This window comes from Bos taurus, chromosome 24 (genome assembly GCF_002263795.3).
Source record: "Bos taurus isolate L1 Dominette 01449 registration number 42190680 breed Hereford chromosome 24, ARS-UCD2.0, whole genome shotgun sequence".
Classification (NCBI taxonomy): Eukaryota; Metazoa; Chordata; class Mammalia; order Artiodactyla; family Bovidae; genus Bos; species Bos taurus.
This window is the reverse complement of record NC_037351.1, coordinates 46,762,060-46,780,556: the sequence shown is the minus strand read 5'-3', so window position 1 is coordinate 46,780,556 and position 18,497 is coordinate 46,762,060. Positions and strand designations below refer to the sequence as shown.

The following is an 18,497-nucleotide window of genomic DNA, read 5'->3' as shown; positions in this document are numbered from 1 at the left end:
CTTTAATAGCCCTCTTCAGTATTTTGTTTCCCTCTGGACTCCCAGGCCTGAGTTTTTGAATACTCAATAGTCGAAGCGGGTCAAATTAGCCCTAATTGTGTTTGTTAAACACTTCTTCCATGGCTATTACTTTAAGTGATAATATTAAAGATGCAACATTTGTTATTCCTCTCATTGCTAATTTACCCATCAAATAACAGATGAACTGTTATTTCTTGCTTCTTTCTTTTCCTCTCTGTGATGCTATAGCTCAAGGAAGGGGCTCCTTGGAGGAGAAGCACTGAATAAACAAAGACGCTGCACGTCATCTCACTGTGAGAAGGGAGAAAATGATGGCCCTTTGAGACAGAACGGATTTGTCTAAGGAAAGTGATAAGTTAACAAGCAGTAGACGATGGCCTAGCACTCTGGAAGATGTTGTGGATAAGAAACACCACTAACCAACCAGAAAGGATTTCTTTGGGGATTTTACAACTGGGTTTTTACATACTTTGGTGTGATTCAGTTACTTCCCCAAGAAGGGCAGACTGCTTTTATCAGATAAGTTTATTCCCTCATCTAAAGCCAAAATAAAGGTATGTCCCAATATTCTTGATAAAAATTTTTGTTGTTGTTCAGTCACTAAGTCATGTCCAACTCTTGGCGATCTGGTGGACTGCAGCACGCCAGGCTTCCCTGTTCTTCACTGTCTCCTGGAGTTTGCTCAGATTCATATCCTTAAGTCGGTAATGCTATCTAACCATTTTGTCCTCTGCTGCCCCCTTCTCCTTTTGCCTTCAATCTTTCCAAGCTTTTCAGGGTCTTTTACACTGAGTCAGCTCTTTGCATCAGGTGCCAAAGTACTGGAGCTTCAGCTTCAGCATCAGTCCTTCCAATGAGTATTCAAGGTTGATTTCCTTTAGGATAGACTGGTTTGATTTCCTTGTAGTCCAAGGGACTCTCAAGAGTCTTCTTCAACACTACAGTTCGGAAGCATCAATTCTTTGGCACTCAGCCATCTTTATGGTCCAATTCTCACATTCATATGTGACTACTGGAAAAAACATAACTTTGACTAGGTGGACCTTCATTGGCAAAGTGATGTCTCTGCTTTTTAATACACTGTCTAGCTTTGTCATAGCTTTCCTTCTAAGGAGCAAGCGTCTTTTAATTTCGTGGTGACAGTCACCATCCACAGTGATTGTGGAGCCCAAGAAAAGAAAATCTGTCACTGTTTACACTTTTTCCCCATTTATTTTCCATGAAGTGATGGGATTGGATGCCATGATTTTAGTTTTTCAAATGCTGAGTTTCAAGCCAGCTTCTTCACTCTTCTCTTTCACCTTCATCAAGAGTCTGTTTAGTTCCTCTTCACTTTCTGCCATTAGAGTGGTATCATCTGCATATATGAAGTTATTGATATTTCTCCCAGCAATCTTGATTCTAGTTTGTGCTTCATCCAGCCCAGAATTTCACATGATGTACTCTGCATATAAGTTAAATAAGCGGGGTGACAATATACAGCCTTGACTGTATATCCCAGTTTTGAACCAGTTTGCTGTTCCATATCCTGTTCTAACTGTTGTCTCTTGACCCACACACAGGTTTCTCAGGAGACAGGTAAGGTGGTCTGGTAAAAATCCTATTTCCTAATTTAAGAACTTGGGCAATATGTAACAAAGGACTTTTTAAAAATCTATACCCTTTGATACAGCAATCCTACTGCAAGAAATTTCTCCTCAAGAAATAACTAGATTTTGGTCAAAGATTTTTATTCAAGGAAGTTCATTTCAGTGTTATTTATAATAGAGAAAGTTGGGAGCATCATTTATGTTCAACAGGAAAGGAATGATTAACTAAATTATAGTATATTCACATGTGGGAATTTTGGGCAGTCATTACAAAATCCAATTTCCAAGGATTATTTAATGACATTGGAAATGTTCTTACTATAATGTTAAGTAATGAAAGCAGGACACTGGTGGGAATACAAAATGCACAACTTCTATGGAGGGAAGTTTGGCAATCTCGATTATAATTTCATGCACATTAACCCTCTGACCTGGCAATTTTACTTCCAGGAGCCTTCCCCAAAGATACACTGAAAAACACACCAAGTGATATATGTGCGTACCATTCCTCACTGCAACGTTATTTATAATAGCAAAGAGTAGGAATAGCCAAGTGCCCATCAGTAAGTGAGTGGGATAAACTATCATATGAACAAGATGGAACACGTGCAGCTACAATGGGAGGGAGAACTTTCTGGACTTATTTGGAAGGATCTCCAACATTTTGTTATGGAAAAAATCAAAATACAGGACAATTTCTATAATATGCCACCTTTCATGTAAGTAAATCAAGTTCAGTTATTTTACGGTTTTCTTAAAAAAAAACACAAAAACTCAAGAGTTTATTTGTGGAGGATGTGACAGTTTGTCTCTATGCAATTAATGTCTGTCATTCCTCCCATTAACCCAGTGAGTCTCAACTAGAGATAATTTTGCTCCCCGGAAACACCTGACAAAGTCTGTGGACATACTTTGCTTGTCACAACTGGGGGTGACGCCACTAGCCTCTGGTGGGGAGAGACCAAGGACACTGCTCCGCATGGCAAAGTGCACAGGAGGCCCCACAGCAGGGTTATCTGGCCCCAAATGTCAGGGCGCTCTTCATCTTAGTTATGTCAGGTCCGTATCATTTTCTTTATAAAAATACTACTTTTATGATAGTACTGGTAATACTACTGAAAATTCTGTTATAGACACAAATATAAAATATATCTACATATTCAGTTCAGTTCAGTCACTCAGTCGTATCCGACTCTTTGTGACCCCATGAATCGCAGCAGGCCAGGCCTCCCTGTCCATCACCAACTCCCGGAGTTCACTGAGACTCACGTCCATCGAGTCAGTGATGCCATCCAGACATCTCATCCTCTGTCGTCCCCTTCTCCTCCTGCCCACAACCCCTCCCAGCATCAGAGTCTTTTCCAGTGAGTCAACTCTTCGCATGAGGTGGCCAAAGTACTGGAGTTTCAGCTTTAGCATCATTCCTTCCAAAGAAATCCCAGGGCTGATCTCCTTCAGAATGGACTGGTTGGATCTCCTTGCAGTCCAAGGGACTCTCAAGAGTCTTCTCCAACGCCACAGTTCAAAAGCATCAATTCTTCAGCGCTCAGCCTTCTTCACAGTCCAACTCTCACATCCATACATGACCACTGGAAAAACCATAGCCTTGACTAGACGGATCTTTGTTGGCAAAGTATGTCTCTGCTTTTCAATATTAGGATAAAGTGAATAGTAATTATACCAGTGTTAAGAACTAAAATTTTCACAAAGAAAAGACACAAATATAAAATCAACTAATTTAACTAAAAACCTTGTAATCTTAAATTTGAATGGAAAATACTAGTACGAACTCATTATTTGCCCCCTTTCGACACTAGGTATCTATTTCTTAGCTCTACTCAATCAAAAGGCTACGAATCAATGATAATCCAGTAGCAAGGAACACCCATAACTGTGGGACTATGATCTTTAAACAGTACTTTTCAGTGAAGGGAACCAGGGCTCTGTGAATCAATGGTTGATTCCAAGTCTGTAGCAGAATATTAAAATTAAGCCTGGGTCATCTTGTGAAAATGACAAAGAAACTTGGCTTTGCCACACCTAACAGCAGGGAAGACTAAGAAGCAGAATTCAGAAATTGGGGTTCTATTATTACATTAGAAGGATGAAGTAAATATGGGGAGGCAGTTCTCAATCTCTACCACAGAGGTATGGGACTGACAAATTACCCTTGGATTTGCACTGCCCAGTACAGTAGCTACCAACCACATGTGGCTATTGGGCACTTGAAATGTGGCTAGTCCAAACTGGAACAGGCCATAAGTGTAAAGTATACACTGGATTTCAAAGATTTCATATGAAAAAAATGTAAAATATCACAATAATTTTATATTGATTATATATGGAAATAATATTTTAGATATACTGGGTTAAATAAAACATGTTAACAGAATTGTATTTTATCTGTTTCTTTTGCTATTTTTTAATATGGCTACTAGACTTTTTTTAAGTCTGTATTTCTAATAGACAGAACTAGTGCCAAAAAAATGGTCACAGTGTCTTCTGAAAGACTTGGGGCTTAGGAAATAGGATAGCCATGGGAAGTTTAGCAAGGGCATGAAGAGATAGAGAGGAACAAAAAAATTCAGAGATGGAAGGAGGGAGGGAAGACAGACTAGTGGCCAAAGAATGGAGAAAATATCTACAAATCATATATCTGATACATGACAAAACAAATCTTATAACTCAATAACTTAAAAATGGACAAAGGATTTGAAAAGACATCTCACCAAAGACGATATGCTATCATCAGTCACCATGAAAAGCAAAGCAAAGAGAGGAAATGGCACTTCTCATCCTAGGATGACTACAATCAAAATGACAATAACAAGTGTTGATGAGGATGTGGTGAAACTGGAAGCTTAGTGCATGGCTAGTAGGAGTGTACTCTTGCCTGGGTAGGAGGCAGCCTGGTGCACTGAAGTCCATGGGGTCGTTAGGAGCTAGACATGACTGAGCGACTTCACTTTCACTTTTCACTTTCATGTATTGGAGAAGGAAATGACAACCCACTCCAGTGTTCTTGCCTGGAGAATCCCAGGGGTGGGGGAGCCTGGTGGGCTGCTATCTATGGGGTCACACAGAGTTGGACACGACTGACGCAACTTAGCAGCAGCAGCAGCAGCAGCAGTAGGAGTATAAAATGGTGCAGCCACTTTTGAAAACAGATTGGTCATTCTTCAAGCAAATATGCATGTGTGTACTTAGTCACTCAGTCGTGTCAGCCTCTTTGCAACCCCATGGCCTGTAGCCCACCAGACTCCTCTGTTCATGGGATTCTCCAGACAAGAATACTGGAGTGGGTTGCCATGCCCTCCTCCAGGGGATCTTCTCAACCCAGGGATCGAACCTAGGTCTCTCTCACATTGCATGAGGATTCTTTACCAGGTAAGCTACCCGGGAAGCCCAATCAAACATAGAGTTACCATAATAATTCCACTCATATTAATAGGTAAAAAAGTAGGCAAATCTATAGAAACAGAAAATAGGTAGGTGGTTGCTTAGTGCTGGGAGTGGGAGATGGGGATGATTGCTAATGGGTATAGGGTTTCTTTTGGGGTAAAGAAAAATGTTCTAAAATTGATTGCAGTGATGGTTGTACAACCACATAAATATAAATATATCTAAAACCATTGAGTTATACACATTAAATGGGTAAAGTGTATGGTATGTGAGTTATATATCAATAAAATTTTAAAAAAAACAAATGATGTTATACCAAACAAGGCATGAGATCGGAGAGAGAGAGAAAGAGACAGGGAGACAGGACTCATCAGTTACCTGGAGGTTGCCAGGGCACAACACATGACTCTAAATATTAAAGAGAAAGAATTCTGCTTTTTTAGGATGAACTACATTTCAGGGTTATCAAATAACCCTATTGGATGGGGGAAAGTTCTATCGTAGAGAATAATTCCAGCTATCAATCAGAAGGCATGACAGAATCACACTTCTAGTGAAATAAGCGATTCAGGCAAAGATATCAATGGATGCTTCAACCACTGATGGGAACTACACAGCGGAGGAACCTGGTTGACACACCTCAGCCCACGGATCAACCTTGGTATAACCAAAGGTGGGACGACAGGGTGTTATATATGGCTGCATACGATGCAATGCCATATACTCAGCATCACCTACGAAGTATGTCCACCCCAGAATTCCACTGGTCCTGAATCAAATCTAATCAATCCAACCTTTAGTCTAGAGTAATTTTAAGGGTAAGGAAAACTAGCTAAACAGTACTATGAGGATACAATGAGCCACATCCAGAAAGTTTAGGCTCTGTAGGACAACCTCTCTAGCAATCAAGTCAATAGCAAGTGGGGAAGGGGTGGGGGAAGAAAGAGTGTGTTCTAGATTAAAAGATACGTAAGAGAACAGCCAATTACAAAATGCAAATTTTGTTTGGTTACCAGTTCAGTAAACCAACTGTACAAAGATATTTTTGGAATAGTACGGGAAATCTGAATATAAACTGGGTATTAGATGATATTGAGCAATTATTGTTAATTTTGTTGGGGTTGATAATGACATTGTGATAATGTAAGAAAATGTCCTTATTTTTTAAGATGTAAGCTGAAGTATACATATGTGAGCAATAACATGAGAATCTGGGATATAGTTTAAGATATTGCAGCAAAACAAGAGAGAAGGTAGAAATAGATTAAAATCAATTGGGCCAGATGCTAGTTTCTAAAACTGGAAAATGTTGAGTTCTTTGTACTCTCATCTTTAGTGTTTGTCAAGAATTTTTCGTCATAAAAAGTTTTTTAAACCCAGCAACGTTCAAGAGTGGGTAGGACAGTTCCCAGGTATGCAGTAGGGTTGCAATCTGTGATGTCAAGGAATTCAAGCTTAAAAACATACGTATTTGCCATTTGACATGATGGACCTTCACTTTTTTCATGATGAGAGGTAATTCTTTCAGAAAAGCCCTTCTGAGCTTCTTTATTTGTGACTGCTTGCCAGCTTTTTATTTTTCCTCTCTGAACCATTTTATGAGTTTACCAAAGACTGGTCGCCCACGGGAAACCGTGGAAGCACCGTAACCTCCCAGTGAAGCCCTAGGTTTCGCTGGGAGTGAAGGCTCTCCACGCCTCCCTGGCAGGCACAGCCCTTTCCAGAGGCATGCACGAAGCTGTCCAGTTTTCACCCACCCTCCTCAGCCAGCTCTCACAGGCCCCCCGGGACATAAGTAAAGAGATGATGATCAACCCTGTTTCAAACAGGTGAAGGAATGGAGATTCTCTCTCTAAAGGATTCTCCATGCCTAAATGATAGCTCTCTGATTTCAACTTCAACATTGTGTATAAAAACCTTTCTCCTCACAATGTAAAATGCTGATCACCTTAGCACATCAGAAAAGTCAAAAATTTGAGAAGTGGCGAAGTTGGGTTGAAATTATAAATATAGTTAAAATAACAGACTCCACACGAACATCCTTCTCTCTCTCCAGTGACTTCTTCTTCAGGAGGCTAGATGATCAGCGTGTACAAACAAAAGCATTGCATCTTTGAATATAGAAACAGAAATGGACGAGGTACGGGAAGGGAGAGGGTGTGGCTAGTTGAAGCTCTGTTGCAAATCGACTGTTGACTTTCGGTGGATTGACCTCCCTTGACCTTGGCCTCCTCTGAAAATAGCAAGAGCAGCCTTTCCTTATTGTCTCCTGTCTCACCTGTAGCTCAAAACAATGTGAACATATTCTTGAGAACTATAAAGGGATTATAATTATTTTTTTAAATATTATCTCCAAGTCGAAATTATTTTTCTCTAGTCAACATCTCTTATTTCCCAATTCTACTTCTAGAATTGTTCTTATATCACTCTGGGATAGTTTGAATAACAGACTCTCTGAGTAGATTATAGTTTCAATTAGAAATTATTTAGCTTCATATTTACTGCACAATATTAAAGATTTTCCTCATAACTCAAAAAAAGTTTAAATTTAACACTGTTAAAATCCAAACATATTATTTCTGGAATATTCTTGAGTCCTGGAGACTTTAGTATTTTATGGTTCTCTGCCAAAGCCCTGCTTAAACACAGTAAATAATTTGGCTCAGAATGTCCATCTTAAATAGTCAGTGGTAGCCCTGACCTATGTTCCTTCAGTTCAGGCAAATTCTTTCACAATCCAAGTAGCAAGGATTGAGGACTTGGTCCAGGAGAGCCTTCAGCTTAACCTTCCAGGGCTGGAACCAAACAAGGAGACTTTGCCTGAAGCGATCAATATGATATCTGCACCGGCTCAGTGGCTCCTGAAAATGCATTCAGAATGTGCTCTCTGGATCTCTTACCACGGCAGGTTGGAGGCTGCTAAGACAAACACGAGATCCTCGGAACGAGCCAGCCCGTCCATCTGCACCAGAAGCTCCGTCTTCATCCTCAGGCTGCCTTCATGCTCTCCCCTAGAGAAAGACAAGGAGGTGAGGCGCTCCCAGGAGGCAGAGTCTTTGCTTCCGCTCACAGTAAGGACGCGGAGACTGCAGACTGAGTTCCCCTCGGACAATAACCCCTGCCCTGCCACGTCCTCAGGAGCTGCTCACCCCAAGGCTGGAGGAAATGAGCGTTGGAACTCTTTTCAAACAGTACCAGAAAGGAAGTAAATGAATATAATGAAGATACATGGAACTAGTAGATTTAAAAAAGGCAGCCCGGCTGTACCGACCTGCAGTATCATCTACCCTTTAAAAAAAAAAAAAGCTTCATTGAGAATAATCATTTTCATTTATACAACAGGCATGAGAGTATATTACACACATTATTGTTTAGTGTAATCTATGGATATAAACTGTCCAAGAAGAGAGATGAGCTACAACACAATCTGTTTCCTTCTCTTCTAATAAGAGACGAGAGAACGACAGGGAAACTAGGCTTTCCGTGCACAGCATGGAAAACGGGTTAGAGGCCGTTTTCTGTGCAAATTCACCCTCCAGTGTCCCCACCACCCCCACTGCCTGAGGCCATCCTCAGGACGCCTGAGGCCATCCTCAGTACACCAGAGGACCTGCACAATCGAAATGGCTCTAAGCCTGGCCGACTCCAGCAAGTTCTCATGTAGATCAAGTTAAAGGACACTAAAAGGCCTTTCTAGCACAACACAACCCTCAGGGTCTCATCTCATCTCTGCATGTACATGCTGGCAGTCCAAATTAGGCTTCTTGGGTTTTTTTAGGAACTGTGCCCCTTTCTACCTCAGAGAAAAGCCAGTCTCACGGTAGAGTTATATATTTATCTAGTATTAACACATAATTTGGAGAAGGCAATGGCACCCCACTCCAGTACTCTTGCCTGGAAAATCCCATGGATGGAGGTGCCTGGTAGGCGGCAGTCCATGGGGTTGCACAGAGTCAGACACAACTGACCGACTTCACGTTCACTTTTCGCTTTCATGCATTGGAGAAGGAAACGGCAACCCACTCCAGTGTTCTTGCCTGGAGAACCCCAAGGACAGGGAAGCCTGGTGGGCTGCTGTCTATGGGGCTTCACAGAGTCGGACACGACTGAAGTGACTTAGCAGCAACACATAATTACTACTCTTTTAACATAATATGACCCCCAAAGTCTTCAGAGCACCTGCCCTTGTTCCCTGATCCTTTGAAGCCTCCAGTTTTAGTATTTAACTTCCAGAGGAGGAAACTGACATGCTCAATATAGAGGAAGAGTTTCCAAATCAGCTCAGTCACAGCTGTGGGGAACCCTGGGGACGGAGGCAGACAGACTGCATATAAGGGTGAGAGTCACTGCGGAAGGCAGGCTGCGTGCGTGGGGCCGTGCAGACGAGTGCCATTAGGGCACTCCAGTGGGGTCCTCGCTAGGCCCCGCCGCAGCTGCCTCTCCCGTCGGGCCCCTTTGGAGGGACAGAGCACCCAGTCCAGGGCTGACTAGCACCCTGTAAGCCATAGAAATAGTCGCAGCCTGAGCATCCTGGGTACATCTTGATGGCTGTTTCTCTCTACTGGGGAAATGGTTCTTCATAAGTAAAATTTCATAAATTAAATTCTAGTTATACTTCCAACAAGATAATTATTTGCTTTTTATTACTATCAATTTTGTCTTGATGACAGACCATTGGAGGCTATCAATAAATGCAGCTGTGTTGAGATTTCCCTGAGACCTGTTTTTTCAAGCCAGGGATACCAAGATTAGTAAAACGTTTCAAAAGAAAATAACTCTTAAAACACCACTCACACACACACACAGAGGGAGAGCCTCATTACAGTCTGAGATGTGGGCTTTCTGGCTGGGGACCCTAGTGGACACTTAATCTTTAGAGATAACGTGTGTGACATGTTCACAATCGGTCAGGCTGAGCCGCAGTCTGGTGTCACAGAGAAGCGGTGACTTCCCCAGCCTCACACACCTTATCAAGGGCCTCCTCTCCAGACTCGGCCCTGGGCAGCCCCGCTCCCCACAGGCAGCCCCTCTGGCTCCAGCGGAGGCTCTTACAGGCAGCTATTTTGAGCTAGCAGAACGGTTATGGCGGCCTGGGATCAGGGGCTAGATGATCTTTGGGCCTGAAAACCACTCTGTGGGGAAGGGGGGAAGGGAGGAGGACATTTCCTCCGGTTATAAAAACTACTTAAATCAGCTATTCAGTTAACAGGATCTAATTTAAAGACCTTTCCGTGTGTCTGCAGAAAATTTGTGGGCTTATTAATAGGCTCATTCTGCTGGTAAATGTCGATGGGCTTCCGACCATCAAACACACTTACAGGAGGGGAAAAGTGAGGACCAAAAAAACCCCCGGTCTGTTACCCAGGAGCCGTGCCTCTCTGGCTCATCACTGACTCCAGCTCGTCCAGGAAGATGGTGGAGGGGGCGTGATAGCGGGCAAGTTCAAATAACACCTGGGTGGGAGAAAACCAACATGTTCAAATCCATATACTTAAAGTTCTCAGATGGCCCCAGAGATTAAAAGATTAGGATGGCTGTAATATTAAGCATCTATGCTGCACTTTAGCTCACAACAACCTTAAAATCATTAGTTATTTCTCCCTAGCATTACCCCATGGGGTTGGATGGTCCAATTATTTGCATCTATCAGCTGATAAAATGAGAGTCAGAGAGAGTAAGTGGTGAGCTCAAGGTTACTAATTATAAGTGGGAGAGCTTAAGGTAAAACTCAGTTCCTGAACTTCCAGTCAGTTAGTTAACCCTTGAGACCCCCTGCCAATGACGTGTTCTATATGGACACAAAGCCGTAGAAGATATAAAATCATGTAACAATTTTTTTTGCTTAACATTTAGGGACAATAAGAAGGTTATTCTCGGAAGAAAGAACTGCAGAAAAAAAATAGAGTTCCAGTTGTGAGTAACAGGGCTGAAGAATTCTGCCCTTTTCTGCTCCCCAAATTACTCCCCAGGACCCCCCACACTGCTGTTTGGTAGGCTCAGGTACTTCGAGGCAATTCCCGATTGAATAAAATGTTCCACTCCAGAGTAAAATATTATAGACTGAACAGGAACGGTAAAACAACCAGCAAAAGAACAGACGTACAAAAACAAACTCAAGAGCTCTAGAGGGAGATGTGGTGGTGAGGAAAGGAGTATAAGAAACTATACCTTTTTTCAAAAAACCCTGAAACTGATCGCTTGAGCACCATATACAGTTTTTCCCTGGTTGATCAGAGAAAGCATTAGAGATTTAGAAAAGAATAGATGTTCTTAAATAGGCATAGGGGATTTATTCTCCATGTCAATTAGCACTAGCAAACCATCACAGAGTAAAGAAGAGGGGAAGGGCTCAGAAGAGGCCAGACTGTGGTTTTCGTAGTAGTAGCCAGTCGTCTTTTCAGGCCTCGCTGTCACTGAATGGGCACAGCCTCACCTTCACCACTGCTGTGTGTGTGGTCCCTGCCTGTTTATGTGTGTGCGTGCTAAGTTGCTTCAGTTGTGTCCAACTCTTTGCAACGCTATGGACCATAGCCTGCCAGGCTCCTCTGTCCATGGGATTCTCCAGGCAAGAATACTGGAGTGGGTCGCCATTCCCTTCTCCAGGGGATCTTCCCAACCCAGGGATTGAACCCACGTCTCTTATGTCTCCTGCACGGACAGATGGGTTCTTTACCGCTAGCGCCCCTTCCATGCTCATATGCACTAGTGTTTTCCTTTCACAGAATCCTATTTTATGTGGCCAGGACAACTGGCTCAGCCCAAGGAGCTTCCAAGAACAGTGTCAATGCTGGGACACTCATCACAAATGCTCTTTAGACAGACAACAGAGACCACCTCATTAGAGGCAGGTAATCTCTCTTCCTGTCACAAATAGAAAAGTTCAAATAGACCTGATACTAAGGATAATTACAGCAGCAGCAACCTACCCAATAAAAAATGGACTCTTTTGGAACCATACACATTTTAAGGACTCCCCAAATTGCAGAGAGGCCATCAGGTTCAATAAGACCAAACATCCCATTGGAAGGAGAACCACATTTGAAGCCCATGTCTCCACGTGGACCACTACTCTCCCATGGCCAGAGAACATGAGGAATCCTGGGTAAGCACTCGGGAAGCATTAGTCTAAAATTTTTCAGAAGTACTTGGAGGAAGTTAAATCATGCAATGGGGTGGGGCATGGCGGTGAAACATTGAAAGATGTAAGCACCAACAGGTGTGTGCATTTGCTAACGAGACCACTCAACTACTCAATAGCATCAACTCCTCAGAGGCCTAAACATTAGGAGGGAAGGGAGCAACAAAAGGGTTCCCTATAAATAACTCCTTAATTGGAGTAGAAAGAGAAGCAAATGGTAGGAAAGCATCTCTGCTTTAGGTGAAGGTCTTGAGGGGCTTTCTTTATCTGAAAGCTTCACAATGAGAATCTTGAGAGCATGACCAAGATTTGCTAGGTGTGGTTCTTTCCAGGAGCTCAGAAAATAGAGGAATTTCAGAAAGCACAGACGATAGGTTCCTTCCAGGTTGCGTGATTGTGTGCACACCTAGTTGTTGGGTCATGTCCGACTCTTCGTGACCCTATGGACCATAGCCCGCCAGGCTCCTCTGTCCAAGGAATTTTCCAGGCAAGAATACTGGGATGTGTAGCCCTTTCCTTCTCCAGGATCTTCTCCACCCAGGGATCGAACCAGGGTCTCTTGCATCTCCTGCACTACAAGCTGACTCTGTTTTCCTTTTGAATTATTTTTAATATCCAAAATAAAAATGTATTTCACAGAAAGAAATATGAATATCTTCTAAACCTATAAAAAGATGTTCAAATTCATTCAGAATGCAAGAAATGCAAATCTGAGCACTGAAATATTACTTTCACTATCAGACTGGCAAAGACTTTTACATCTGGGTGCTACGTGGTGCTGGCTGTGGAAACCAACACACACGCACTGACGAGAGTGCAAGGGATGCAGCCCTGTCGGCAGGGAATTTGTCAATCAGTGGTTTTCCTTCCTTCTGATCCAGTGACTCTACTTCAAAAAAACTGTCCTACACTATACCACGTGCAGACAGGAACAGAGAGAGCTTTCTTCATAATAGCAAGAGACTGGGAGCAACGTAAATGTCCACTGAGAAAAGGCTGGTTAAACACATTTTGCTTTCAACCATGCAATGAAATGTCATGCAGACATATAAAAACCATGTTAGGTCTGTCTATAAAACTGTAGAGCAATATCCAAGTTACACTGTTAAGTGAGAAGAAAAATCACAAGGTACAGAAGAGCATATGTACTATGTTCCTACTTGTATTTTAAAAGGAAGGGAAAATAGAGATATGGTTGTTGAGGTTAATGTAAATATAAATAAATGCTCTGGAAAGCTGTACCAGCAACTGTTATGGTTTCCTCTGGAAAGATAGCTCAGGCGTCTTTTTACTATCAATATTGTTTTAAAGACAACTTTTAAAATGTTTGGTAAAGGAAAGGGGAGAAATTGAGGGTGGAATTCTTTCCTCATTCTCAGAAGTCTTCCTGAAGCAGAGGAAAATTGGAGTTAAATAAAACGCTCCCAGAGAATGGAGCATTCTAGTTAAATGACTTTTCTGGCTGTTCAACACTGAACAAGAAAATCCATATTCATAAACACCTGAATTTTTTCTTCTGCTTAGGTGAGTCCTGTCCAAGGAATCTGATGGAATCTTTTCTCTGAACACCTTACAGTGTTTTTTGCTCACTGATTTGAAGCTGATTCTGAGGGCACCTTGTAAGTTTTGCTGTTCCTCAGCCCATAGAAATGGAATGTTAAAAAGAAGTCTTCAGGCTGATAACAATTCTAGTTAGTTGGATTTAAGCTAATTGAAATCTAGCTAACTAGAATCAAACAAAACCCATAAATTTAGGAGCATTAAATTTAAATCCCATCTGGCACTGAGTTAGACTCCAGATGAAGAACAATGAAACAGAAGATGTCAACATAGATTTCCAAAAATTACAATCTGATACGGGTGATAAAAGTTTATAAAAATATACACTTTTGAAGTAACTTGAGGACAATCAAAAAGTAATAAATAGGTTATTTTAGGTATTTTAAGTAAATCAATCTTTTAAAAATATTTTATGATCACTTTCAAATAAGCCATAATATTTTGAAGATGAGCCTCTCTATGGAAATGTAACTTAAGTGTAATATTTTAAAGGAATCTTTTTTCAGAAAATATATTTACATTCACTTTGTATTGATTACTTATCAGTCACCCAACAGAGTGCAATAGTTTAACAGGATTTCTGAGCAGGACCCACCTTACATTGAGGCGTAAATCAAAACAAGTATTTTCTTAAGGTGACTGGAAGGTATAATAAACTTTTATAATATAAAATATACCATATACTATGGTAAATGGGATTGATTCCTTAATTTCTTTCTGATTTGTCATTGTTAGTATACAGGAATGCAAGTGATTTCTGTATACTGATTCTGTATCCTGCAACTTTACTAAATTCACTGATTAGTTCTAGTAATTTTCTGATAGTATTTTTAGGGTTTTTATATATAGTATCATGTAATCAGCAAATAGTGAGAGTTTTACTTCTTCCTTTAGACTCTGGATTTCTTTTCTTTCTTTCTCTTCTCTGATTGCTGTAACTGGGCTTCCAAAGCTATGTTGAATAATAGTGGTGAGAATGGACATCCTGACCTCAGAGGGAACGTCTTCAGTTACTCACCACTGAGAATGTTTGCTGTGCGTTTGTGATATATGGCCTTCATTATGTTAAGGTAGGTTCCTTCTATGCCCATTTTTTGAAGAGTTTTTACCATAAAATGGGTGCTGAATTTTGTCAAAAGCTTTTTATGCATCTATTGAGATTATCATGGGGTTTTTATTTTTCAATTTGTTAATACAGTGTATCACATTAATTGATTTGTGTATATTGAAGTATCCTTCCATCCCTGGGATAAACCCAACTTGATCATGGTATATGATCTTTTTAATGGGTTGTTAAATTCTGCATGCTAGAATTTTGTTGAAGATTTTTGCATCTGTATTCATCATTGATATTGGCCTATAACTTTCTTTTTTCATGATATCTTTGTCTGGTTTTGGTATCAGGGTAATTGTGGCCTTGTAGAATGAGTTTGTGAGTGTCCCTTCCTCTGCAATTTTTGGGAAGACTTTCAGTAGGGCAAGGATTAGCTCTTCTCTAAATGTTTGATAGAATTCCCCTGTGAAGCCATCTGGTCCTAAGTTTTTGTTTTTTGGGAGATTTTGATCACGGTTTTGACTTCAGACTTTGTAATCAGCTTGTTCAGACTTTCTATTTCTTTCTGTTTCAGTCTTGGGAGCTTGAACTTTTCTAAGAATCTGTCCATTTCCTCTAAATTGTCCATTTTATTAGCATATAGTTGATCATAATAGTCTCTTACAATCCTTTGCATTTCTATATTGTCTGTTGTAACCTCTCCTTTTTTGTTGATTTTTCTCCACCTTTTTCTTGATGAGTCTGGCTAATGGTTTGTCAATGCTGTTTATCTTCTCAAAGAACCAGTTTTTAATTTTATTAATCTTTACTATTGTTTTTTCTCTTTTTTTTTCATTTATTTCTGCTCTGATCTTTATGATTTCTTTCCTTCTTCTGACTTTGGGACTTTTTGGTTCTTCTTTTTCCAGCTGCTTTAGATGTAGAGTTAGATTATCCATTTAATGTTTTTCTTGTTTTTTTGAGGTAGGGTTGTACTGCTATAAACTTCCCTTTTAGAACTGCTCTTTCTGCATCCCATAGGTTTTGGGTCGTCATGTTTTTGTTGTCATAAAAGAGGAATATACAATGGGAAAAAGATAGCCTCTTTAATAAGCTGTGCTGGAAGAACTGGATAACTATGTGCAAAAGAATTAAATTACAATACTTCCTAACACCATCAGTTCAGTTCAGTCACTCAGTTGTGTCTGACTCTTTGCGACCCCATGAACCTCAGCATGCCAGGCCTCCCTGTCCATCACCAACTCCCAGAGTTTACCCAAACTCATGTCCATTGACTCGGTGAGGCCATCCAACCATCTTATTTTCTGCCATCCCCTTCTCCTCCTGCCCCCAATCCCTCCCAGCATCAGAGTCTTTTCCAATGAGTCAGCTCTTCGCATCAGGTGGCCAAAGTATTGGAGTTTCAGCTTCAACATCAGTCCTTCCAATGAACATCTAGGACTGATCTCCTTTAGGATGGACTGGTTGGATCTCCTTTGCAGTCCAAGGGACTCTCAAGAGTTCTCCAACACCACAGTCCAAAAGCATCAATTCTTTGGCGCTCAGCTTTCTTTAGAGTCCAACTCACACATCCATACATGACCACTGGAAAAACCATAGCCTTGACTATTTTGTTGACAAAGTAATGTCTCTGCTTTTTAATATGCTGTCTAGATTGGTTATAACTTTCCTTCCAAGGAGTAAGCGTCTTTTAATTTCATGGCTGCAATCACCATCTGCAGTGATTTTGGAGCCCAAAAAAATAAAGTCAACCACTGTTGCCATTGTTTCCCCATCTACTTCCCATGAAGTGATGGGACCAGATGCCATGATCTTAATTTTCTGAATGTTGAGCTTTAAGCCAACTTTTTCACTCTCCTCTTTCACTTTCATCAAGAGGCTCTTTAGTTCTTCTTCACTTTCTGTCCTAAGGGTGGTGTCATCTTCATATCTGAAGTTATTGATATTTCTCCTGGCAATCTTGATTCCAGCTTGTGCTTCTTCCAACCCAGAGTTTCTCATGATGTACTCTGCATGTAAGTTAAATAAACAGGGTGACAATACACAGCCTTGATGTACTCCTTTTCCTATTTGGAACCAGTCTATTGTTCCATGTCCCATTCTAACTGTTGCTTCCTGACCTGCATACAGGTTTCTCAAGAGGCAGATCGGGTGGTCTGGTATTCCCATCTCTTGAAGAATTTTCCACAGTTTATTGTGATCCACACAGTCAAAGGCTTTGGCATAGTTAATAAAACAGAAATTTCTGGAACTCTCCTGCTTTTTTGATGATCCAGCAGATGTTGGCAACTTGATCTCTGGTTCCTCTGCCCTTTGTAAAACCAGCTTGAACATCTGGAAGTTCACAGTTCATGTACTGTTGAAGCATAGCTTGAAGAATTTTGAGCATTACTTTACTAGCATATGAGATGAATGCAATTGTACGGTAGTTTGAGCTTTCTTTGGCATTGCCTTTCTTTGGGATCGGAATGAAAACTGACCTTTTCCAGTCCTGTGGCCACTGCTGAGTTCTCCAAATTTGCTGACATATTGAATGCAACACTTTCACAGCACCATCTTTTAGGATCTGAAATAGCTCAAGTGGAATTCCATCACCTCCACTAGCTTTGTTCGTAGTGATGCTTTCTAAGGCCCACTTGACTTCACATTCCAGGATGTCTGGCTCTAGGTGAGTGATCACACCATTGTGATTATCTGTGTTGTGAAGATCTTTTTTGTACAGTTCTTCTGTGTATTCTTGCCACTTCTTCTTAATATCTTCTGTTTCTGTTAGGTCCATACCATTTCTGTCTTTTATTGAGCCCATCTTTGCATGAAATGTTCCCTTGGTATCTCTAATTTTCTTGAAGAGATCTCTAGTCTTTCCCATTGTATTGTTTTCCTCTACTTCTTTGCATTGATCACTGAGAACGGCTTTCTTATCTCTCCTTGCTATTCTTTGGAACTCTGCATTCAAATGGGTATATCTTTCCTTTTCTCCTTTGCTTTTCATTTCTTTTCTTTTCACAGCTATTTGTCAGGCCTCCTCAGACAGCCATTTTGCTTTTGTGCATTTCTTTTCCTTGGGGATGGTCTTGATCCCTGTCTCCTGTACAATGTCATGAACCTCCATCCATAGTTCATCAGCCACTCTGTCTATCAGATCTAGTCCCTAACACCATACACAAAGATAAACTTGAAATATATTAAAGACCAAAATGTAAGACCAAAAACTATAAAACTCATAGATGAAAACATAAGCAGAGCACTGTATAACATAAATAATAGCAAGATCATTTATGACCCACCTCCTAGAATGGAAATAAAAACAAAAATAAATAAATAAATGGGACATAATTAAACTTGAAAGCGTTTACACAGCAAAAGAAACTATAAACAAGGTGAAAAGACAACCCTCAGAATGGGAGAAAATAATAGCAAATTAAACAACTGACAGAGAATTAATTTCCAAAATATACAAGCAACTCATAAACTCAATACCAGAAAAACAAACAACCCAATCAAAAAGTGGGTAAAAGACCTAAACAGATATTTCTCCAAAGAAGACATACAGATGGTAATAAATGTATAAAAAGATGCTCAACATCACTCATTATTAGAGAAATGCAAATCAGAACTACAATGAGATATCACTTCACCCCAGACAGAATGGCCAGAATCAAAAAATCCACAAACAAGTGCTGGAGAGGGTGTGGAGAAAAGGGAACCCTCCTACACTGCTGGTGAGAATGTA

General features: G+C 40.7%; 1 protein-coding gene across 6 annotated transcripts in view; it reads right to left on the bottom strand.

Moving 5' to 3' along the window:
* The window catches only part of KATNAL2 (katanin catalytic subunit A1 like 2), a 109,622-nt gene that overhangs the window by 12,575 nt on the left and 78,550 nt on the right, over window positions 1-18,497 (bottom strand). For all 6 annotated transcript variants that reach the window (XM_059880805.1, XM_024984252.2, XM_024984251.2 and 3 more), the window contains 2 exons: window positions 10,374-10,465; window positions 7,913-8,023 (listed from right to left, as the gene is read on the bottom strand). In XM_059880805.1, the coding sequence (XP_059736788.1) occupies window positions 7,913-8,023; window positions 10,374-10,465 (203 nt within the window). The remainder of the gene's footprint in view (window positions 1-7,912; window positions 8,024-10,373; window positions 10,466-18,497) is intronic.